The sequence below is a fragment of the Salvelinus namaycush genome, chromosome 24 (assembly GCF_016432855.1).
Source record: "Salvelinus namaycush isolate Seneca chromosome 24, SaNama_1.0, whole genome shotgun sequence".
Classification (NCBI taxonomy): Eukaryota; Metazoa; Chordata; class Actinopteri; order Salmoniformes; family Salmonidae; genus Salvelinus; species Salvelinus namaycush.
This window is the reverse complement of record NC_052330.1, coordinates 36,147,916-36,173,202: the sequence shown is the minus strand read 5'-3', so window position 1 is coordinate 36,173,202 and position 25,287 is coordinate 36,147,916. Positions and strand designations below refer to the sequence as shown.

At 46.3% G+C, this 25,287-nt stretch overlaps 1 protein-coding gene across 6 annotated transcripts; it reads right to left on the bottom strand.

The window, feature by feature from the left end:
• Nucleotides 1–3,067: 3,067 nt before the first annotated feature.
• zc3h14 (zinc finger CCCH-type containing 14) lies at nt 3,068–24,094 on the bottom strand. Of its 6 annotated transcripts, none has more exons than XM_038962518.1 (18): nt 23,947–24,094; nt 23,234–23,276; nt 22,949–23,063; nt 22,755–22,795; nt 22,045–22,198; nt 21,394–21,769; nt 20,558–20,739; nt 20,217–20,317; nt 19,891–20,046; nt 15,266–15,349; nt 12,101–12,222; nt 8,696–8,880; nt 8,208–8,431; nt 6,993–7,125; nt 6,619–6,764; nt 6,170–6,249; nt 5,895–6,001; nt 3,068–3,715 (listed from the first exon to the last, which is right to left on the bottom strand). In XM_038962518.1, exons 1-18 carry the CDS (start codon nt 23,980–23,982, stop codon nt 3,712–3,714), a joined length of 2,289 nt encoding a protein of 762 aa, XP_038818446.1. In that variant the 5' UTR covers nt 23,983–24,094; the 3' UTR covers nt 3,068–3,711. The 6 variants fall into 6 exon arrangements, with proteins under 6 accessions (XP_038818446.1, XP_038818441.1, XP_038818445.1 ...); XM_038962513.1 differs by having other exon boundaries at nt 3,068–3,711; XM_038962517.1 differs by having other exon boundaries at nt 3,068–3,711; nt 8,208–8,428.
• Nucleotides 24,095–25,287: the final 1,193 nt, after the last annotated feature.

The following is a 25,287-nucleotide window of genomic DNA, read 5'->3' as shown; positions in this document are numbered from 1 at the left end:
CCGCCAGCCTAAGCCTCCCAGCAACTTGGATTACAGGCGCACGCCACTGCACCCGGCGAGAGAAGAGACGATTTTTAGGGCATTTCAAGTTAAATTCGTGACGTCACACGGCGCCTAGTGTGGTCAACAGCGACCTCTTACGGTGGCATACGAAATTGCAGTGGTGTTCAAATTTTGCTTGCCTTCCGTGTTGAAATCCTGCCCTAGTTGTTGTGGGTGACCCTTTAGTACATCTATTTATGTAATAAAAAATACAAAAAAAGAACTAACACTCGCACTTGTATTTTCCTATTAGCACAGACTTGACAAATAATTACTTTATTGTTCAAAATATACTTACTATGACCGTGATATCTATGTGGTTGTCCAAGCTACCGTGTGATGAATCCACTAACTGTAATAAGTTGCTCTGGATAAGAGCGTCTGCTAATTGACTGAAATGTAAATGTATTGTATAACTATGAAAAAGCTTAATGCACTTTTGTCTCAGTAAACTCAATCAATCAAATGTATTTATATAGCCCTTCTTACATCAGCTGATATCGCAAAGTGCTGTACAGAAATCCAGCCTAAAACCCCAAACAGCAAGCAATGCAGGTGTAGAAGCACGGTGGCTAGGAAAAACTCCCTAGAAAGGCAGGAATCTAGGAAGAAACCTAGAGAGGAACCAGGCTCTGAGGGGTGGCCAGTCCTCTTCTGACTGTGCTGGGTGGAGATTATAACAGTACATTGCCAAGATGTTCAAACATTCATAGATGACCAGCAGGGTCAAATAATAATAATCACAGTGGTTGTAGAGGTTGCAACAGGCCAGCACCTCAGGAGTAAATGTCAGTTGGCTTTTCATAGCCGATCATTCAAAATTAGAGAGAGCAGGTGCGCTAGAGAGAGTCGAAAACAGCAGGTCCGGGACAAGGTAGCACGTCCAGTGAACAGGTCAGGGTTTCATAGCCACAGATAGAACAGTTGAAACTGGAGCAGCAGCACGGCCAGGTGGACTGGGGATAGCAAGGAGTCATCAGGCCAGGTAGTCCTGAGGCATGGTCCTAGGGCTCAGGTCCTCCGGGAGCAGAGAGAAAGAAACTCTGGCGCTAAGCTAAGTCTTGTGTCTCGTAACAGTTAATTCATTTTATTGAAGGACATAGATGATACATGATGTACGTTTTACTTGGTGTGAACTGGGTTCTGACATTAAGTGATCCTGAAAAGGACATGGTTTCCATATGAATGATTTCCATAGTAATGGTTTCCATATTATGGGTTTCCATAGTAATGGTTTCCATATTATGCAATGGTGTACAATAGCTTAGAGTGGCAGTCTGAGATACACTACATTACCAAAAGTATGTGGACACCTGCTCATCCAACATCTCATTCCACAATCATGGGCATTAATTTGGAGTTGGTTCCCCCTCTTTGCAGCTATAACAGCCTTATTCCCTCTTCTGGGAGGGATTTGCATCCATTCAGCCACAAGAGCATTACTGAGGTCAGGCACTAATGTTGGGTGATTAGGCCTGGCTCGCAGTCGGTGTTCCAATTCATCCCAAAGTTGTTCGACGGGGGTTGAGGTCAGGGCTCTGAGCAGGCCAGTCAAGTTCTTCAACAAACCATTTCTGTATGGACCTCGCTTTGTGCACAGGGGCATTGTCATGCTGAAACAGGAAAGGACCTTCCCCCAAACTGTTGCAACAAAGTTGGAAGCACAGAATCGTCTAGAATGTCATTGTATGCTGTAGCGTTAAGATTTCCCTTCACTGGAACTAAGGGGCCTAGCCTGAACTATGAAAAATAGTCCCAGACCATTATTCCTCCACCAAACTTCACAGTTGGCACCATGCACTCGGGCAGGTAGCGTTCTCCTGGTATCTAACAAGCCCAGATTTGTCCTTTGGACTGCCAGATGGTGAAGCGTGATTCATCACGAGTCCAATGGCGGCGAGCTTTACACCACTCCAGTCGACGCTTGGCATTGCGCATGGTGATCTTTGGCTTCTGTGCGGCTGCTCGGCCATAGAAACCCATTTCATGAAGCTCCCGACAAACAGCTAATGTGCTGATGTTGCTTCCAGAGGCAGTTTGGAACTCAGAAGGGAGTGTTGCAACCGAGGACAGACAATTTTTACACAAAACTCACTTCAGGACACAGTGGTCCCGTTCTGTGAGCCGAATCCACTCATTTGAAGGGGTGTCCACGTGTGTGTGTGTATATATATATATATATATATACATACACACACACACAAATGCAACAATTTCTAAGATTTTACTGACGGTTCATAGAAGGAAATCAGTCAATTGAAATAAATTCATTAGGACCTAATCTATGTATTTCACATGACTGGGCAGAGGTGCATCCATGGCCCACCCATTGGGGAACCAGGCTCCTCAGCACCCACCCATTGGGGAACCAGGCTCCTCAGCACCCACCCCTTGGGGAACCAGGCTCCTCAGCACCCACCCCTTGGGGAACCAGGCTCCTCAGCACCCACCCATTGGGGAACCAGGCTCCTCAGCACCCACCCATTGGGGAACCAGGCTCCTCAGCACCCACACCTTGGGGAACCAGGCTCCTCAGCACCCACCCATTGGGCAACCAGGCTCCTCAGCACCCACACCTTGGGGAACCAGGCTCCTCAGCACCCACCCATTGGGGAACCAGGCTCCTCAGCACCCACCCATTGGGGAACCAGGCTCCCCAGCACCCACCCATTGGGGAACCAGGCTCCCCAGCACCCACCCCTCCTCAGACGATCCCTTCGGAGCCTGGTTCCTCTCTAGGTTCCTGCCATCTAGGGAGTTTTTCCCTAGCCACAGTGCTTCTACATCTGCATTGCTTGCTCTTTGAAGTATTTGGCTGGATTTCTATATAAAGCACTTTGTGACATCTGCTGATGTAAAAAGAGGCTTTACAAAAGACATTTGATTGCTGTTCAGTGTGGAAACAGCAGGTCCAGACAGATCAAAGGGATGGCACCCAGTCAGTCCAGCAGCGTAATGATCTGTCTCTCCCTCAACTGAGCCTGGGGACGAGGTTATGAAAATACACACACCAGCAAACTTGACATGGGAGTATTTTAATATACTTTCAACATTATCAAAACAAAATATGCAGTACAACAACTTTACAAAACCCTGTAAGTTTTGTCTGGTTAAAAAAAAAAAAATGTCAGTTTCACAAAATGAAATAAAAACAAATAAAAGGACTGACCAGATCGTTGATAATTAAACCGTAAGAGAATAAAAGAATAACTGAACAGTATCATCATATCTTCTACAGGAAGGGATCAAAAACTAGATTCACGGGCAACACAAAATTCAAAAGAATGCTCAGGGGGCCAGAACATAATAAAAATTGTAGACTGTAAATTGACAGCAAGAAGCCCAAACGGATATATTTGACTAAAACAATTACTTCAAACTTTGCTTACATTTGTATACAATCAAATCTCTATTATGCATGGGAATAGTTTGGAACACATTCCCAAAGTTAAAATTTCACTTGAAGCTGAAATGCTGGTGTTTTTACAGTCTTACGTCCAACAATAATAAACACTTTATTTTGCTCAGAAAACTTGGGGGCGGAGGGTTGGGGGGGGGGCAAATAAAATCACCTGCGGGCCAAATTTAGCCCGCGGGCCACCAGTTGGGGAACCCTGTTCTATAGCTTCACATCATCTTGACTCGGTCAGTCTCAGGTACTCTTGTAGTCTAGCTAGGAAGACACAAGGAAAATAAAGAAGAGCATTAGGACCAAATAGGACACAGTTTGGAGATTGACAACGGAGATTGAAATGACGTCTCATGAAAGTTACTTGGACTCGAACAAAATACCAGTAAAAGATGTTGCATAACAAATGATAATGAAACGTGTTCGAACTTATAAAAACACACCACGGAAGTTATGAGAGGTAACGTTAAGTATGTAGAGTTTGTTCTGGGTAAGTAAGACTGGGATTGTGTAATGCTTGGTTACCTGCTCTGGGTAGGTAAGACTGGGATTGTGTAATGCTTGGTTACCTGCTCTGGGTAGGTAAGACTGGGATTGTGTAATGCTTGGTTACCTGCTCTGGGTAGGTAATACTAGGTATGTAATGCTTGGTTACCTGCTCTGGGTAGGTAAGACAAGGATTGTGTAATGCTTGGTTACCTGCTCTGGGTAGGTAAGACAAGGATTGTGTAATGCTTGGTTACCTGCTCTGGGTAGGTAATACTAGGTATGTAATGCTTGGTTACCTGCTCTGGGTAGGTAATACTAGGTATGTAATGCTTGGTTACCTGCTCTGGGTAGGTAATACTAGGTATGTAATGCTTGGTTACCTGCTCTGGGTAGGTAATACTAGGTATGTAATGCTTGGTTACCTGCTCTGGGTAGGTAATACTAGGTATGTAATGCTTGGTTACCTGCTCTGGGTAGGTAATACTAGGTATGTAATGCTTGGTTACCTGCTCTGGGTAGGTAAGACAAGGATTGTGTAATGCTTGGTTACCTGCTCTGGGTAGGTAATACTAGGTATGTAATGCTTGGTTACCTGCTCTGGGTAGGTAATACTAGGTATGTAATGCTTGGTTACCTGCTCTGGGTAGGTAATACTAGGTATGTAATGCTTGGTTACCTGCTCTGGGTAGGTAAGACAAGGATTGTGTAATGCTTGGTTACCTGCTCTGGGTAGGTAATACTAGGTATGTAATGCTTGGTTACCTGCTCTGGGTAGGTAATACTAGGTATGTAATGCTTGGTTACCTGCTCTGGGTAGGTAATACTAGGTATGTAATGCTTGGTTACCTGCTCTGGGTAGGTAAGACTAGGATTGTGTAATGCTTGGTTACCTGCTCTGGGTAGGTAAGACTAGGATTGTGTAATGCTTGGTTACCTGCTCTGGGTAGGTAAGACTAGGATTGTGTAATGCTTGGTTACCTGCTCTGGGTAGGTAAGACTAGGATTGTGTAATGCTTGGTTACCTGCTCTGGGTAGGTAATACCAGGTATGTAATGCTTGGTTACCTGCTCTGGGTAGGTAATACTAGGTATGTAATGCTTGGTTACCTGCTCTGGGTAGGTAATACTAGGTATGTAATGCTTGGTTACCTGCTCTGGGTAGGTAATACTAGGTATGTAATGCTTGGTTACCTGCTCTGGGTAGGTAAGACAAGGATTGTGTAATGCTTGGTTACCTGCTCTGGGTAGGTAATACTAGGTATGTAATGCTTGGTTACCTGCTCTGGGTAGGTAATACTAGGTATGTAATGCTTGGTTACCTGCTCTGGGTAGGTAATACTAGGTATGTAATGCTTGGTTACCTGCTCTGGGTAAGTAATACTAGGTATGTAATGCTTGGTTACCTGCTCTGGGTAGGTAATACTAGGTATGTAATGCTTGGTTACCTGCTCTGGGTAAGTAATACTAGGTATGTAATGCTTGGTTACCTGCTCTGGGTAGGTAATACTAGGTATGTAATGCTTGGTTACCTGCTCTGGATAGGTAATACTAGGTATGTAATGCTCGGTTACCTGCTCTGGGTAGGTAATACTAGGATTGTGTAATGCTTGGTTACCTGCTCTGGGTAGGTAATACTAGGATTGTGTAATGCTTGGTTACCTGCTCTGGGTAGGTAAGACTGGGATTGTGTAATGCTTGGTTACCTGCTCTGGGTAGGTAATACTAGGTATGTAATGCTTGGTTACCTGCTCTGGGTAGGTAATACTAGGTATGTAATGCTTGGTTACCTGCTCTGGGTAGGTAAGACTAGGTATGTAATGCTTGGTTACCTGCTCTGGGTAGGTAAGACTAGGTATGTAATGCTTGGTTACCTGCTCTGGGTAGGTAATACTAGGTATGTAATGCTTGGTTACCTGCTCTGGGTAGGTAATACTAGGTATGTAATGCTTGGTTACCTGCTCTGGGCCTTAGTCCACTTGAGGGCGTGTCTGGGAGGGACCGAGGCAGTGGGGTGGTAGAAGGTGCAGCCAGTACGTTTACACTGGGCTCCAAACCGACAAGGCTGACAGAGAAAAGAAAACGGTCTTCAACATCATCTTGAAGTTATACAGCAACATTTTGATCAGCACTCAAAACATTCATTATTTCCTTACTATGATAACAAACAGCTCAAACAGGTATTTGAGGACAAACTCCTTTCAACCTCATGGTCCGAGAGTATTGTTCTGACCTTGGGGTGGTAGAAGAGACAGTCCATCTTCTTACACTCTGGGAAGAAACGGCAGACACTGCTGGTCTGGACTGGAGGTACTGTAATTAAACGAACACCAGTTAAAACACTGCTGTTAGATACAAAGGTAGAAGACATCAAATAAAAAAGGTAACATCTCAACTGATATTTACATATTTAATAACAAACATCCTAATCTAATGCTACGCTCATAACATCTCGTAAAATATATATATATTTAAACATTAGAATAGGAGTATGACAGCTGTACTTTGAGTTTATGGTTGACCCAGCTTGTTCGCCATTAGTAATCGGCGTTCAAATCGGGTTCAAAGCAACTCGTTGCTTCCAGTTTACAAGTCGTATTTTCTGAGTTTCCCCACGTGCCATGAATGCAGCGTTACGTTCTAATCTAATGGGGGAGGGGCTTAAAAGGGGTGTGTCTGTACCTGGTCTGACTGGGGGGGCGTAGGGGGCAGGTCCTCTGCGGCTGACGTGAGTGAAGGGACAATCTGGTTTGGAACACTTGCCGTCAAACTTACAGTTAGGATGGACGAACAGGCATTTGTCCCCAAACTTACAGCTGGGGAAGGTTCTAGTCAGAGAGAGAGAGAGGGGGACGGAGGAGGGAACAACATATTAGTCAAGTCAATAAAATTAAATACATTTATGTAGCTTTAGGGTTTAAAACGACCCAGAATTCCACAAAACAGACTAAAAACGCAGACGTTGTTTTGATTTTCAAATTCACGGAGTGTCTATTGGTCTTTATTCAACATTCTAGAGGCTAAAGGGAAAAACATTTGCATCAGGCTGTTCTTACTTGCACTGAGTGGTAGGGTGGTGGTAAACGCACTCATCTCCACTCTTACAGACGGGCCAGAACTTACACCTCTCCAGAACCTTCTGTCTCTTCACAGGACCCGCCTCCTCCTCCTCGGTCTCCATCCCTAACTCTGAAACCCGTGGAATGACATGATTAGAAGGATGACAGAGTTTAGATGAAGCACGGCTTTCCAGACCAGAAACGACTCCGTAGAAAGATATCCACCTAGCTCTCTGGGTGTTTCTTACAAAAAAACATACCAAACAAACAGTTGACTCGTACCCTATCCAGCACTGTGTCAACGCTGGCTAGTGAGAACCTTGCTCAGCCCAAAGTCTCCTTACCTCACCAGAATCTCTTTCCATTGAAAAATACAGATTTCTTGTAGTTTGGTTACTGACAGTAATGACTGGTGAACATCCCCAGTCAGGTCACAGACTAGCACAGAAAACTGGTCACTTAAAGACAACATTGAAATCCTAGAGGAGATGTAGTGTAGTTGACAGAAAGTGTCAGTGTGACTGACTGGTGTGGTAGCCTCAGCTGTTAAACAGAGACAGCCAATCAGAACATCTGGTGTGGAAGCCTCAGCTGTTAAACAGAGACAGCCAATCAGAACATCTGGTGTGGAAGCCTCAGCTGTTAAACAGAGACAGCCAATCAGAACATCTGGTGTGGAAGCCTCAGCTGTTAAACAGAGACAGCCAATCAGAACAACATCTGGTGTGGAAGCCTCAGCTGTTATACAGACAGCCAATCAGAACAACATCTGGTGTGGAAGCCTCAGCTGTTAAACAGAGACAGCCAATCAGAACAACATCTGGTGTGGAAGCCTCAGCTGTTAAACAGAGACAGCCAATCAGAACATCTGGTGTGGAAGCCTCAGCTGTTAAACAGAGACAGCCAATCAGAACATCTGGTGTGGAAGCCTCAGCTGTTAAACAGAGACAGCCAATCAGAACATCTGGTGTGGAAGCCTCAGCTGTTAAACAGAGACAGCCAATCAGAACAACATCTGGTGTGGTCCATTATGATCAGTCACTAGTAACGATGAATCAAGTGCTGACAGGTCGAAGTGCTTAACCACTGAAAAAGCCTTCACAATTGTAATACCCGAGTGTCAAGGCTCACACCCTAATACTAATTATAGAAGCAAAAAATCATGCATTTTATTTATAACCATTTTGCCAATAAATAAATAAATCCCTTTACCATCAGGGTATTGTGGTTCCCCCTGCAGTCTGTGGTGGATGCTGAGTTTGGGTTTTGTTCCGAGGTGGATGGAGGGGTCAGGCATGGTGGTCTTGGTTGGTTTAGGATAACTGTCGTCTGCCTCCATGTCGCAGTCTCCTAGGTTACCCAGGGGGCTAGGAACCCCATCCAGAGTCACAATGAATTTAGGACTGGCTGACCCCGCGGCTTCAGCCTTCTCACTGCTAGGAGGGAGGGAGGCAGATGCAGAGGAGGGAGGCAGATGCAGAGGAGGGAGGCAGATGCAGAGGAGGGAGGCAGATGCAGAGGAGGGAGGCAGAGGAAGGGAGAGGGAGGCAGAGGAGGAGGAAGGGAGACAGACAGACAAAAAGCATGACAATTTTGTTTACTTAGCTTGTTTTCAGTGAGCCATGCTGCTGCAACAACAACAATGTATAAAGAAAGTATCTGAGCCAGCACACACGAAGAGGGTAGTCAGTATGATATACCTGGCTGGCTGCACCATGCGTGGAGTAGCTGGCTGGATCTCCTCCTTGACCATGGCTCCCAGCCTGCTCCTCATAGGCACTGTGGTCTCCTCCCGTCTACTCCTCATAGGAGGTGGCACTTCCTCCAGTCCACTCCTCATAGGAGGTGGCACCTCCTCTAACCCCAGCCTACTCGTCATAGGCACCTAACAGGACCACAGTGGAAAATAAGATATTCTGGTTGTGTTTTTATAAAAATACAGTTGTTACTCTCTAGGAGATCACAATAGAGTGGTTACGTGTATCTTCATGTCTCAATCCATCTGCCAAGGTCTCACGAAAACACTTTGACCAACAAAACTAATATGACACCTCTATGAAAAGATGACTCACGAACACGAATGGTGTTCTCCATTTTGCTCTACGACCCTCACAAGTGTCACGGGACTCGTCTGAAGGTAACCACGGTACCGGTTTAAAAAAAATAATGAATTGAAGTAGTTTTGAGATCCCTCAAACAACTCTGGACCTCAAAGACAGTTCCACTGCGGGTTTACATTGTTCCCCTCATCAGGGCCAGATTTAGACCTGAGACACCAGGTGGGTGGTTCCCCCTCTCAGCAGGGCCTGATTTAGACCTGAGACACCAGGTGGGTGGTTCCCCCTCTCATCAGGGCCTGATTTAGACCTGGGACACCAGGTGGGTGGTTCCCCCTCTCAGCAGGGCCTGATTTAGACCTGGGACACCAGGTGGGTGGTTCCCCCTCTCATCAGGGCCTGATTTAGACCTGGGACACCAGGTGGGTGGTTCCCCCTCTCATCAGGGCCTGATTTAGACTTGGGACACCAGGTGGGTGGTTCCCCCTCTCAGCAGGGCCTGATTTAGACCTGGGACACCAGGTGGGTGGTTCCCCCTCTCATCAGGGCCTGATTTAGACCTGGGACACCAGGTGGGTGGTTCCCCCTCTCATCAGGGCCTGATTTAGACCTGGGACACCAGGTGGGTGGTTCCCCCTCTAAATCAGGGCCTGATTTAGACCTGAGACACCAAGTGTCTGCAATGAATAATCAGGTAGAAGAGAAAAGCAGCAGGCTCCGGACCTCACAGGGTCAGAGTTGAATTCCCCGGTCCTAGATTCAGGACAGACACTTCAAAACCTTATGATTTGTTTGGTCTATTTTGTTATTTTATTCATGTTATTCAATGCGTTTCTCTGGTCTATAGTAGTAAAGGCCAAATTCTATAATTTTTCATATAATAAAGTAAAACAATTGTAAATGAGAACTTGTTCTCAACTGGCCTACCTGGTTAAATAAAGGTGAAATAAATACCTAAAGGGGTTCTAAAATACTAAATCAAAGAGCTAAATGATCCATGGTATGACCATCTTAAAACAATTCCACATGGCCATCTTAAAACCTTTTCTCAATAGGGGGGAGCCATTTTCACTTTGTAAAAAATCGTTCCCAAATTAAACTGCCTCGTACTCAATTCTTGCTCGTACAATATGCATATTATTATTACTATTGGATAGAAAACACTCTCTAGTTTCTAAAACCGTTTGAATTATATCTGTGAGTAAAACAGAACTCATTTTGCAGCAAACTTCCTGTCAGGAACTGAAAAATCTGAAATCGAGGGCTCTGTTCCAGGGTCAGTTTATTAATTTGCATGGAATCTATTGTTCTACATGCACTGCATACGCCTTCCACTAGATGTCAGTAGGCAGTGAGAGTTGGAATGGGGTGTCTAGCTAGATATGAGGCCGAACAAGACGTCTTGGAACGGAAGGTCTGGTCTTTTCATCGTTTTGCCTGACGCGAGAAGGAGCTCTGCATTGCGCTCTAAAGATTTTGTTTTAGAAGTTAGATATCTCTGGCTCTGATATAATTTGATATATGTGTTAAAAACATCATAATGTAGTTATTTTAAACCGAGTTATATCAGTTTATATCAGTATATTGCGATTTTCGGTATTTTCTTTGTTTTGCGTTATGGTGAGTTGGCCACTTCTGTGCGGCATGGCTAGCTTTGTTAGCTAATTCCACAGATGAAGACGACATTCTACAACCGGACAACGATTATTCTGGACAAAGGACAACTTGTAAAAGATTCTGATGGAAGCTCATCAAATAGTAGGAACAATTTATGATGTTAATTCGTATTTCTGTCGAAAATGTTTAGACTAATATTCCAGCATTAATTTCGGCGCTGTCTCGCTATAACGTAAGCTGTATGTCGTAGTAACGTTATTTTCAAAAATCTAACAGTGGTTGCATTAAGAACTAGTGTATCTTTAATTTGCTGTCCAACCTGTATTTTTTAAGTCAAGTTTATGATTAGATTAGGTGCCTCTCCAAGATATCTCCGGACAAATTTTGAATTTTGGCTACTTATTCACATTGTTCAACCACGAATTGTACCACTAAATATGCACATTTTCGAACAAACCATATATGTATTGTGTAATATGATGTTATAGGACTGTCATCTGATGAAGTTTGAGGAGGTTAGTGAAAAAATTTATATCTTTTGCTGGTTTATTCGCTATCGCTAACGTTATGTTGAATGAATGGGGTTGTGTGGTAGGCTATTGTAGTAAGCTAATATAATGCTATATTGTGTTTTCGCTGTAAAACACTTAAAAAATCTGAAATATTGGCTGGATTCACAAGATGTTTGTCTTTCATTTGCTGTACACCGTGTATTTTTTATAAATGTTTTATGATGAGTATTTAGGTATTTCACGTTGGTTTCTGTAGTTATTCTAGCTGCTTTGGTGAGACTACTGCAATGTAAAACTATGATTTATACCTGAAATATGCACATTTTTCGAACAAAACATATGCTATACAATAAATATGTTATCAGACTGTCATCTGATGAAGTTGTTTCTTGGTTAGTGATTATTTATATCTTTATTTGGTCGAATTTGTGATAGCTACCTATGCAGTAAAAAAATTGTGAAAATATGCGGTTGGGTCTTTTGCTATCGTGGTTAGCTAATAGAAATACATTGTGTTTTCCCTGTAAAACATTTTAAAAAAAATCGGAAATGATGGCTGGATTCACAAGATGTGTATCTTTCATCTGGTGTCTTGGACTTGTGATTTCATGATATTTAGAAGCTAGTATTTACTTGTGGCGCTATGCTAGGCTATGCTAGTCAGCTTTTTTACTGATGAGGGTGTTCCCGGATCCGGGATGAGTACCAAGTAGAAGTTAAAACAATTCCACATGGCCATCTTAAAACAATGCCACATGGTCATCTTAAAACAATTCCATATGTTAGCCTAGTAGAACCCCCCCTCCCCCCAATAGCTTAGATTTCAGTCAGTCTAAATGTATTTCCATGCTTATATGAAAAACGTTTTTTTTTTGTTGGGCTAAATGGATACAATTCATGTTATGTTCATCATCATCACCTTGTCCAGTTGTCCCAGTCTGCTCCGGACAGGAACCAGCTCCTCCTCCAGTTCAGGTCTCCTCACGATGAAGGAGCGTGTGTCAAATGGCTTCAGAACACTCCCCTCAGCCACCTCCAGAGCTACACAAGGATGATGTGAGAAAACCAATATTTTGTTAGTTAATCCTATACAAAGTCAGACGTGAAGGAGTTGGTCCTGAGTTAAATAGTCCTACTCTCCAGTGTGTTAGTAGCGGTGAGCGATTAACCAAAATGTAGGTAAATGTTTTTATTTGTTATTAAAAACAACTAATTGACCGACGTCAGCTACATTACTTGAATTCCATTTAGTTGTTATTTTTGTGAGCCCAACGTGCCCGTTTTTCTAGAGAGAAATCAAATCATTCATGAGAGAAATCGAATCAAGAACTATGTGGGACGCTGGGCCGAAGGTAGTTGTAGTTTTCACTAAGCAAATATTCAACCTAGTTCAGCGCAGAAACGTGGTCATTAACTACAATGACCATAATCCATTGTGCCGGTTCTTTCCAGGTCGGACCGAGATGGATACTCTGTTATGGCTGCTACTTTAAGTTCGATACACACAGACCGTATGAGAGAGGAATGTACACAACAGGGAGGGATAGAGAGTTTGAAAGTCTATTTTGAAGAACTAGTCAAATTATTCTGTCAGACAGCATGTTTAGGCTAGGCTAATAGGATGACTAAAAACAGTACCGTATGGGGAGCAGGGAGAGAACATTGTCTGGCTGGCTGATACTTCCCGAGGAGAAACGATTAGAATTTAAGGATGAAAAATAATAAAGTAACGCGAGAGAAACTAAATATACACAAATGAAATTATTTTATTATTTCATAGTAATTAATTATTTTTCTATTGATGTCGTCTATCCAATGTGGACCTGGACAGAGACAATGTAATATTTGGCAATTGAATGTATATTTTTTGGCTTCTCCATTAAAAAAAATCTGAAATAGTCTTTATTTCATAATGTATTTTATAGAAACCCATTATTTTTTTGAATTATTTTCTAATTGAACCGACCTCAAAAAGCACTAATCACGCAGCGTTGGACAGAACAGTCCTCCATCCACACACAATACCCCATAATGACAAAGCGAAAACAGGTTTACATTATGAAAATGTATTCAAATAGAAATAGCTTATTTACATAAGTATTCAGACCCCATGTAATGAGACTCGAAATTGGGCTCAGGTGCATCCGGTTTCCATTGCACCGTTGGCAGTGTGAGTCAGAGCAAAATCCAAGCCATGAGGTCGAAGGAATTGTCCTTAAGAGCTCCGAGACAGGATTGTGTCCAGGCACAGATCTGGGGAAGGTTACCAAAACATTTCTGCAGCATTGAAGGTCCCCAAGAACACAGTGGCCTCCATTATTCTTAAATGGAAGAAGTTTGGAACCACCAAGACTCCTCCTAGAGCTGGCCGCCCGGCCAAACTGAGCAATCTGGGGAGAAGGGCCTTGGTCAGGGAGGTGACCAAGAACACGATGGTCACTTTGACAAAGCTCCAGAGTTCCTCTGTGGGGATGGGAGAACCTTCCAGAAAGAAAAACCATCTCTGCAGCACTCCACAAATCAGGCCTTTATGGTCCAGACGAAAGCCACTCCTCAGTAAAAGGTATATGACAGCCCACTTGGAGTTTGCCAAAAGGCACCTAAAGGATTCAGACCATGAGAAACAAGATTCTCTGATCTGGTGAAACCAAGATTGAACTCTTTGGCCTGAATGCCAAGCGTCACGTCTGGAGGAAACCTGGCACCGCTCATCACCTGGCCAATACCATCCCTACGGTGAAGCATGGTGGTGGCAGCATCATGCTGTGGGGATGTTTTTCAGCTGCAGGGACTGAAAGACTAGTCAGGATCGAGGGAAAGATGAACGGAGCAAAGTACAGAGAGATCATTGATGAAAACCTGCTCCAGAGGGCAAAGATTCACCTTCCACAAGACTACGACCCTAAGCACACAGCAAAGACAACGCAGGAGTGGCTTCAGGACAAGTTTCTGAATGTCTAAGTTGCCAAGCCAGAGCCAGAGCCCGGACCTGAACCCAGACGTGAACCCGATCGAACGTCTCTGGAGAGACCTGAAAATAGCTGTGCAGCGACACTGCCCATCCAACCTGACAGAGCTTGAGAGGATCTGCAGAGAAGAATGGGAGAAACTCGCCAAATACAGGTGTGCCAAGCTTATAGCATCATACCCAAGACTCAAGGTTGTAATCACTGTCAAAGGTGCTTCAACAAAGTACTGAGTAAAGGGTCTGAATACTTATGTAAATGTGATCTGTTTAAATTTTCAAACATTTCTAAAAACCTGTTTTTGCTTTGTCATTATGAGGTAATGCATGGAGATTGATGAGGGGAAAAAAAACAATTTAATACATTTTAGAATAAGGCTGTAACGTAACAACATGTGGAAAAAAGTGAAGGGGTCTGAATACTGACAATAAAAGGCCACTAAAAGTTGAGGGAGAAATTGGCATGCTGACTGCAGGAATATCTACAAGAGCTGTTAGCAGAGAATTTAATGTAAATTTCTCTACCATAAGCAAAACGGCACATTTTAGAGTGGCCTTTTATTGTCCCCAGTACAAGGTGCACTTGTGTAATGATCATGCTGTTTAATCAGCTTCTTGATTATGCCACGCCTGTCAGGTGGATGGATTATCTTGGCAAAGGAGAAATTCTCACTAACAGGGATGTAAACAAATTTGTGCACAATATTTGAGAGAAATAAGCTTTTCATTCGTATCGTAAGATTTCTGGGATCTTTTATTTCAGCTCATGAAACATGGGACCAACACTTTCCATGTTGTGGCAAACATTTTATATTTTAGTTCAGTGCATTTCAGACATTGCGCGTTCTGATATTTCAAAAAATGTCTTTATTTTGGAGGATTTGTGTGTATTTGTTTTGTTCGGTATTACTGCTGATGGAGCTATATAGAAACATCAGCATTTCACTGCACCTGCGATAACATCTGCAAAATACGTGTGTACGCCACTAATAACATTTGATTTGATAATATCAAGAGAGCCGACCCAGACCCGTGACATGATTTCGAAATTCTGGATCCGAACCCACTGGAGCCTTGGTGGATCCATAAAGACTTCTAGTTAGGATGTGACAGACTCACCTAAATAGTCACTGTGCTGTGCGCTCATGTTGTCTTCTGGCACGTCTAACTGCAGCCGAGAGGCCAGGGACCGAGACTGAACTACTGGGAGAGACCAGTACAGTTATCGTCAGGACAATGCAAGTAATATTTATTATTGCATTGTTGGATTTGGAGCTTGCAAAAAAAAAAAAAAAAAAGGCATTTCACTGTAATAGTGCACGTCACACTGAAACATTCATGCTCCTTCTGCAATGAGAAACCATGGGCCCAATTCCAATTCCAACTCTAGACCCTATGCGGAGAGCTGAGTGGATATGAAAAGTGTACTCAATATAAAAGTAGCTACACCTTGCTCTCTGATAGGCTAGGTGGAGGTTACACAATATTGCTTATAGCAATCAAATCCAATTTTAGTTGCCACATGCGCCAATTACAACAGGTGAAAAACAATGAAATGCTTACTTACAAGCCCTTTAAACAACAATGCAGTTAAGAAAAATAAGTGTTAAGTAAAAAATAAAATAATTAAAGAGCAGCAGTAAAATAACAGTAGCGAGGCTATATACAGGGGGTACCGGTACAGAGTCGATGTGCGGGAGCACCGGTTAGTCGAGGTAATTGAGGTTATATGTACATGTAGATAGAGTTAGTGACTATGCATAGATAATAACAGAGTATCAGTAGCGTAAGAGATGGGGGGGACAATGCAAATAGTCTGGGTAGCCATTTGATTAACCATTAGCCACATCGGAGCCAGTGTACTGCAATTCAATCTTGGTCCTGTATTGATGCTTTGCCTGTTTGATGGTTCGTCGTAGGGCATCAAGCGTCTGGGTTAGCGTCTCTTACGCTGCCATCGAAAGAACCCCGGAACATATTCCAGTCTGTGCTAGCCAAACAGTCCTGTAGTTTAGCATCTGCGTCATCTGACCACTTCTTTATCGATCGAATAACTGGTACCTCCTGCTTTAGTTTTTGCTTATAAGCGCAAATCAGGAGGATAGAATTATGGTCAGATTTGCCAAATGGAGAGCGAGGGAGAGCTTTGTATGTGTCTCTGTCTGTGGAGTAAAGGTGGTCCAGTTTGTCCCCTCTCTGGTTGCACATTTAACATGCTGGTAGAAATGAGGTAAAACAGATTTAGGTTTCCCTGCATTAAAGTCCCCGGCCACTAGGAGAGCCGCCTCAGATTTTTTTTAATTTAGCTAGGCAAGTCAGTTAAGAACAAATTCGTATTTACAATGACGGCCTAGAAACAGTGGGTTAACTGCCTTGTTCAGGGGCAGAACGACACATTTTTTTTACCTTGTCAGCTCGGGGGATTCTATCTAGCAACCTTTCGGTTACTGGCTCATCGCTCTAACCACTAGGCTACCTGCCTCTAACCACTAGGCTACCTGCCTCTAACCACTAGGCTACCTGCCTCTAACCACTAGGCTACCTGCCTCTAACCACTAGGCTACCTGCCTCTAACCACTAGGCTACCTGCCTCTAACCACTAGGCTACCTGCCTCTAACCACTAGGCTACCTGCCTCTAACCACTAGGCTACCTGCCTCTACTTTTCCTGTTTGCTTATGGCCTTCTACAGCTCATTGAGTGCGGTCTTAATGCCAGCATCGGTTTGTGGTGGTAAATAGACAACTACGAAAAATATAGATAAAAACTCTTGGTAAATAATGTGGTCTAAAGCTTATCATGAAATACTCTACCTCAGGCGAGCAAAACCTAGAGACTTCCTTACTACTAGATTTCGTGAACCAGCTGTTGTTTACAAATATACACAAACCGCCACCCCTCTTCTTACCGGAGGCAGCTGTTCTATCTTGCCAATGCAGCGTAAACCCAGCCAGGTGTATGCTACTCATGTCATCGTTCAGCAACGACTCGATGAAACATAAGATATTCAAGTTTTTAATGTCCCGTTGGTAGGATATTTGTGATCGTAGCTCTATTTTGTTATCCAATGATTGTACGTTGGCTAATAGGACCGATGGTAATGGCAGATTACCCACTTACAAGGCCTTACAAGGCACCCCAAAACCTACGTCCCCGATATCTCCATCTCTGGCGAATCACAGGAGTTTGGGTCTTGTCAGGTGTCGGAAGTAAATCCTTCGGGTCTGATTCGTTAAAGAAAATAATCTTTGTCCAGTACGAGGTGAGTAATCGCTGTCCTGATATCTAGAAGCTCCTTTCGGTCATAAATGACAGTTGCAGAAAATTATGTACAAAATAACTTACAATAGCACAATTGGTTAGGAGACTGTAAAAACGGCAGCAATCTCCTCCGGCGCCATTGAACATATCTCTCAGATCTCCACAAGAACATAGGGATATTTGGGATTGTGCCTTGGAGTCTGATTTACCTAGCTGCCTGGGGGTCCTACCTGGGGTGCTGTGGCTCTTACCTAGCTGCCTGGGGGTCCTACCTGGGGTGCTGTGGCTCTTACCTAGCTGCCTGGGGGTCCTACCTGGGGTGCTGGGGCTCTTACCTAGCTGCCTGGGGGGCTGTGACTCTTACCTAGCTGCCTGGGGGGCTGTGGCTCTTACCTAGCTGCCTGGGGCGGGGGGCTGGGGCTCTTACCTAGCTGCCCGGGGGGCTGGGGCTCTTACCTAGCTGCCCGGGGGGCTGAGGCTCTTACCTAGCTGCCCGGGGGGCTGAGGCTCTTACCTAGCTGCCCGGGGGGCTGAGGCTCTTACCTAGCTGCCCGGGGGGCTGAGGCTCTTACCTAGCTGCCCGGGGGGCTGAGGCTCTTACCTAGCTGCCCGGGGGGCTGAGGCTCTTACCTAGCTGCCCGGGGGGCTGAGGCTCTTACCTAGCTGCCCGGGGGGCTGAGGCTCTTACCTAGCTGCCCGGGGGGCTGAGGCTCTTACCTAGCTGCCCGGGGGGCTGAGGCTCTTACCTAGCTGCCCGGGGGGCTGAGGCTCTTACCTAGCTGCCCGGGGGGCTGAGGCTCTTACCTAGCTGCCCGGGGGGCTGAGGCTCTTACCTAGCTGCCCGGGGGGCTGAGGCTCTTACCTAGCTGCCCGGGGGGCTGAGGCTCTTACCTAGCTGCCCGGGGGGCTGAGGCTCTTACCTAGCTGCCCGGGGGGCTGAGGCTCTTACCTAGCTGCCCGGGGGGCTGAGGCTCTTACCTAGCTGCCCGGGGGGCTGAGGCTCTTACCTAGCTGCCCGGGGGGCTGAGGCTCTTACCTAGCTGCCCGGGGGGCTGAGGCTCTTACCTAGCTGCCCGGGGGGCTGAGGCTCTTACCTAGCTGCCCGGGGGGCTGAGGCTCTTACCTAGCTGCCCGGGGGGCTGAGGCTCTTACCTAGCTGCCCGGGGGGCTGAGGCTCTTACCTAGCTGCCCGGGGGGCTGAGGCTCTTACCTAGCTGCCCGGGGGGCTGAGGCTCTTACCTAGCTGCCCGGGGGGCTGAGGCTCTTACCTAGCTGCCCGGGGGGCTGAGGCTCTTACCTAGCTGCCCGGGGGGCTGAGGCTCTTACCTAGCTGCCCGGGGGGCTGAGGCTCTTACCTAGCTGCCCGGGGGGCTGAGGCTCTTACCTAGCTGCCCGGGGGGCTGAGGCTCTTACCTAGCTGCCCGGGGGGCTGAGGCTCTTACCTAGCTGCCCGGGGGGCTGAGGCTCTTACCTAGCTGCCCGGGGGGCTGAGGCTCTTACCTAGCTGCCCGGGGGGCTGAGGCTCTTACCTAGCTGCCCGGGGGGCTGAGGCTCTTACCTAGCTGCCCGGGGGGCTGAGGCTCTTACCTAGCTGCCCGGGGGGCTGAGGCTCTTACCTAGCTGCCCGGGGGGCTGAGGCTCTTACCTAGCTGCCCGGGGGGCTGAGGCTCTTACCTAGCTGCCCGGGGGGCTGAGGCTCTTACCTAGCTGCCCGGGGGGCTGAGGCTCTTACCTAGCTGCCCGGGGGGCTGAGGCTCTTACCTAGCTGCCCGGGGGGCTGAGGCTCTTACCTAGCTGCCCGGGGGCTGAGGCTCTTACCTAGCTGCCCGGGGGGCTGAGGCTCTTACCTAGCTGCCCGGGGGGCTGAGGCTCTTACCTAGCTGCCCGGGGGGCTGAGGCTCTTACCTAGCTGCCCGGGGGGCTGAGGCTCTTACCTAGCTGCCCGGGGGGCTGAGGCTCTTACCTAGCTGCCCGGGGGGCTGAGGCTCTTACCTAGCTGCCCGGGGGGCTGAGGCTCTTACCTAGCTGCCCGGGGGGCTGAGGCTCTTACCTAGCTGCCCGGGGGGCTGAGGCTCTTACCTAGCTGCCCGGGGGGCTGAGGCTCTTACCTAGCTGCCCGGGGGGCTGAGGCTCTTACCTAGCTGCCCGGGGGGCTGAGGCTCTTACCTAGCTGCCCGGGGGGCTGAGGCTCTTACCTAGCTGCCCGGGGGGCTGAGGCTCTTACCTAGCTGCCCGGGGGGCTGAGGCTCTTACCTAGCTGCCCGGGGGGCTGAGGCTCTTACCTAGCTGCCCGGGGGGCTGAGGCTCTTACCTAGCTGCCCGGGGGGCTGAGGCTCTTACCTAGCTGCCCGGGGGGCTGAGGCTCTTACCTAGCTGCCCGGGGGGCTGAGGCTCTTACCTAGCTGCCCGGGGGGCTGAGGCTCTTACCTAGCTGCCCGGGGGGCTGAGGCTCTTACCTAGCTGCCTGGGGGCTGTGGCTCTTACCTAGCTGCCTGGGGGGCTGAGGCTCTGAGGGGGTGTAAGACTGCCCCCTGGGGACCAGGCCGTGGAGGTGCTCCTGAACCAGCTGGATGGCTGCGTTCATCTCGTCAGCGGTTGAACGCGTCCTGGGCGCCACCGGAACCGTCTGTCTCTGTGGTACTGGGAAACACAGGTTCAATTAGTTCCTTTGACAGTATGTTTTCATTAGTTTAGTCAGTAATAGGTAATAGTCACGATAAACAGGACGACACATTACAGGTGATAATTTTCTAATAGTCAGATGTACTCTTGGTTTAAGGCAGATTGACAGAGTGTGAGGGGAAACGTACTAGGTGGGTAGGCTGCAGTCTTGTTGATAGAGATCTGGGCCTCAGACATAGCCCTCAGTAGCAGGTTCTTGTTGGCTTGTTTGGCCGGGGGCAGGGAGGGTCTAGAAACGCACCGAGACATGGGTCAATACACAGACAAACCCCTGGGGGTACCAACAGACCAGTAATGTGAAAGGAGGGACGTTGAAAACAGTTCTGATGCTGTTCTAAGATGTTCACTTTAACTAACTGGAATCAAGAGTTGCTAGTCAACACAACAAGAAGCAAAACACACAGAGTAGATGAACATGTGGAAAGGAGAGTAACAGAGGTAGAGGGATAGTGGGTGTGCGTTCCCTTACTTGCGTTCTGGTTTGGAAGGCAGGGACACTCTGCTGGACAGGTTCTTGACCCCGTATCCTTCATCTTCCTCATCATCATCCTCCTCCTCATCACTGTCTCGACCCCCGTCTGCTGCCTGGTTCACCCGCACCACGGAGCTCACCACCGGGGCTTTGCGCTTCCTCGAAGCCTCCTCCTGCTGCTGGAGACAACAAGAACAGAGATGGTTGGCGACAGACACGGGATAAGCCGTACTGACTGGCGACAGACACGGGATAAGCCGTACTGACTGGCGACAGACACGGGATAAGCCGTACTGACTGGCGACAGACACGGGATAAGCCGTACTGACTGGCGACAGACACGGGATAAGCCGTACTGACTGGCGACAGACACGGGATAAGCCGTACTGACTGGCGACAGACACGGGATAAGCCGTACTGACTGGCGACAGACACGGGATAAGCCGTACTGACTGGCGACAGACACGGGATAAGCCGTACTGACTGGCGACAGACACGGGATAAGCCGTACTGACTGGCGACAGACACGGGATAAGCCGTACTGACTGGCGACAGACACGGGATAAGCCGTACTGACTGGCGACAGACACGGGATAAGCCGTACTGACTGCCGACAGTTTGATCCTTTTCAAATGATTAAGAAATGCATCCTTACATTCCTTTAAGTAATCAGAGATCTCATTGGTTGGAATGATTAAAGTAATACGGTGGTTTCACCAATCTAAATCACTTCTTGATCTCTGATTATGTCAAGAAAATGAGGAAGGATGCATTTTTGTTGTATTGGAGCAAGGCCCTTGACTTAATAAAGGTCATAAGTAAACAATCTGTACCCTGCTGCTGCCTCCCTCTCTGTATGTCCTGCTGTCTCTGCTACTCCTACTGTCCAGGTGATAGCTGCTGTGCTGCTGCCTGCTGTGAGACCCCGAGGACCCCTCTGAGGACCTATAGGCGTCCGCCGACCTGCCTGTCCCCGAGGAGGACCTGCCCTGGGGTGGCCTGTAGATCTGAGCTGATGCCCGCCCTCCTCCGGAGGTGGATCCACGCAGGCGACCTGGGAGGACGCCCATGTCCACGGGGTCCTCGCCGATGAGGTCATCGTCTAGCTCGGGCTTGATGTCGATGACGGCCTCAGAGGAGGGAGGGTCCATCAGGGGCTTGACCGCGGAGGTGAGGCGGGACAAGGAGGTTTTGTCTGAGGAGACCCTTCTGGACAGAATGACAGTGATGTTAGTGTGTGTGAGTATGAGCTGGGCTGTTTCACCCTGTTTGGTTGCAATAAAATGCCGAAGCTTCACGTCAATTAATTGATCCACATGTAGGTGTTGAGGTCTCGTCTGAGGAGCTACTTCTGAATTAAATAAATGTGTTAAGGGTGTGTTGCATATGATCCAAGCCAACCTGAACCGTGCTGATTTCAGTGAACATGGCATGGCCTTTCTTTTCAATATATAGCTAATCAATGTTTGAAAATCAACCCTTACCTGTGCTCATGGGCGGAGCTTGACACACGGGCCTCTGTCCTATCAGAGCGTGAGCTGGACACCGCAAGGCCCTTTGACTCCTCCCCCTTCCACTCACTCTTCCCTGACGAGGTGCCAGTGTCGGAGTACAGCTGAGGCCTCAGGGACGCGGGTTCTTGATACACACAGAGATTTTAAATTTAGCTATACAAGGGTAGAGATAGAATACTGTCAATGCCAGTTCTACAACATAATCAAATAGCTAGACTACTTTATGCTATAGTGTTGTAACGTTCCTAGCCTTGATAAGACTGTTTACAATCCTTTCTTAGGGGTTGTTTGTTCCACTAGGGTGGGAATCTAGTGGCGCAGCAGGCTCCCGAGTGGTGCAGTGGTCTAAAGCACTGCATCTCAGTGCAAAGGGCGCCACTACAGTCCCTGGTTCGAATCTAGGCTGTATAACATCCGGTCGTGATTGGGAGTCCCATAGGGCGGCGCACAATTGGCCCTGCGTCGTCCGGGTTTGGCCGGTGTAGGCAGTCATTGTAAATAAGAATTTGTTCTTAACCGACTTGCCTAGTTAAATAAAGGTTAAATAAATATAGGGTGATATACTCTGTTCAATACTGTATATTTTGACTTTTCAGCTAGGGAGCTGGTACTCCTTTGTGGTCACTGGAACTTAGCCACTGACCTCAGCTTCTCCAGGACTCCATGTAACCTGAACTTACCTACAGCCACAGACCTCAGCTTCTCCAGGACTCCATGTAACCTGTAACAACAACACACCATACTTAGAACCATTGAAATAGAAAATACAAAGTTACACCCAAACAATCCTCTCAAGACACTTGCTGTAGCTGCCAAACAGCAAGATGATGACTTTAGAGTTTCTGGGACCAGGCCTAGCTGGTTGCATACGTACCAGACAGTAAACTTGATGGTATTGTTGCCGAGGAAGAGGGACAGGTCATCAGACATCTGCTGTGAAGTCTTCTTGTTGGCCACCATCACCATGATATAGTCTGGTAACTCTTCGTCTGGGGGAAGAGAGAACAATCAGAAGAACGTATTATATTCTAGAACCCTCGGTAGAAGGTCAACATCCATAGAAATATTATAATAGTATTTTTATATATATATTTCTAATGTCAACAGCAGTCAGATTAATTGCTGCAGATCAGAAGCTGATGTCAATATTCACACTTACCAACATAGGCACCGAGTTCTTGAAGTTTTCCCTTGATAGCAGCCTGGAAGAAAATAACAATATATTGTCAATTGCTAGCCTTGGGCCAGAAAACAACTTAGCTACGAGGTACCAGTACCGGTTGAAAAGGTAAAGCAGCAATCAGCAGTAGAAACAGTAACAGTTTATATTCCCCACCTCTGTTTGGGTAATAAACTGAAATATTAAATTCAGCCATAGCTGAACCAGTATATGTGCGTTAGAAACCCAATTTACGGCCAGAAAGCTCCGATTCAAACTCCCATTCTACACACTCCCGATGTTGGGTCCCAAAGCTACAGTTCTGCAAGAGTTAATGTCAAAATGTGTTCGTTACTCACCCAATATGGAGTTTTGCAGAGCAACTAACCTTAGCTATCATTATTTACCACCGTTACCTCCGGTATGTAGTTAGCTAACGTTACTTCTAAACAAAAGGTCTAAATAAAAATTTACAAAAACACCTATTCGGCACCTCAGAGCTGTTGTGGACTTCCAACATGTGAGTTGCAGTACTGGGTGCCTAATAGGCATATTTCTGGGTTGCTTGTAAATTTGTACAAATTCTCTCAAAGGTTAGCTAGCTAGCTACCGTCACTTGAGCTAATAGCAAGGTAGCACCGTTAGCTAGCTAGCGTTAGCTACGCTAACTAGATAGTTAATAAGACAAATAGTTAGCATCGAAATGACCTCACCCGTATTTTCTTGCTTATCTCTGTGCCGATCTCCATGTTTGCGTGTGCTGTACCTAATACACTAAGAGTCGTTATTAATATAAAAAAAAAGTAGGTTATTCACTAAACCAACATGTCCTGCCTACAAAAACACTAACGCCACTGAATGTTAAACGCTAATGCTAGCAAACACATTCGCAATGCAATGTGGGATGGTGGAGTCTCCGGTAGCAAGAGGCGGGGCACAGCCCAACCGACTGTTTTGTCAGCTTTCTTTTATTGTGGGTGAAAAAAAATACAATAATGAGCTACCATTACTTAGGCTTCATTTTATCCCTAAATCACTCGCGATATTATTTTCATTTGTTTGCTCTGCTCTGCTCTCTATCCCGAGGAGGAAGTCCCGTTCTCATTATACATCAGTGAGGAAGACCCTTAATGTCCGGAATTCATTTAGCCATTCATTGTAGTCATTGTGATCTATAGACTTGCTATATCTCGAGTTTTATCGTGTTCATTAACTGGTGACATTCGTGGATTACTCATATTAATGAAGTCCGATTTAATTAACAAATATTATAGTCCGTTGATAACAGTTTATAAATCGGGCTGTGTTGGCAAAATCACTATATCTCATCGAGCCGAGCTGGGTGAGGTTGCCGGTTTGTCACAGTTCAGAAACGTCCAGCTACGTCTAAAGAGCCCCAGAGTTGAGGTGTCATAATACCCATAAAACCTAGCGGTCAAACAGATATGGTTACAGTCGTTTTTCTACCATTCATTTTTCCAACAGGGGATTTTAGAAACACTTAAAATAAGGTCTTTGTTTCGGGTAGTCTTACCCTGGCATGATGTTTTGATAACCATGCAAATCTCTCTCGGACAACCATGCAAATCTCTCTCAGACAAGGTGACTTTTATCAATATATTCGGCTCTGTTTACTCTCAGGTTCAAGAATACCAGTTAGCTTTAAAGTAGACATTGCGCATATCCCAGCAAGCTCCTGCATGTCTTCTCTCGCTGACACCTTCCCTAACAGGAATTGTGTCAATTTAAAACTTGCACATGACAGTTCACAAAATTGTCCATTTAAAGACATACAGTATAACCAATGTATTAATTACTACGTTTAGCTAACATTAGATAGTTAATCCAGAGAGATTCATACTTTTGCCTCGATTTGGCAGTCTCATCCCGATCATCATGGCATTTGTAGTTCTTTATGATAGCCACGTTAGTGTAACAGTATAACTTTAAACCGTCCCCTCGCCCCGACCCGGGCGCGAACCAGGGACCCTCTGCACACATCAACAACAGTCACCCACGAAGCGTCGTTACCCATCGCTCTGCAACATCGCTCC

Bases quoted from the DNA above. Each gene is read 5' to 3' on its own strand.
- zc3h14 (XM_038962513.1), bottom strand. From the start codon at position 23,982: ATGGAGATCGGCACAGAGATAAGCAAGAAAATACGG. The intron at 23,064-23,233 runs GTAAGTGTGAAT...CTCTTCCCCCAG, and splicing joins AGAACTCGGTGCCTATGTTG to ACGAAGAGTTACCAGACTAT. The intron at 6,765-6,992 runs GTAAGAACAGCC...CTCTCTGACTAG, and splicing joins CACCCTACCACTCAGTGCAA to AACCTTCCCCAGCTGTAAGT.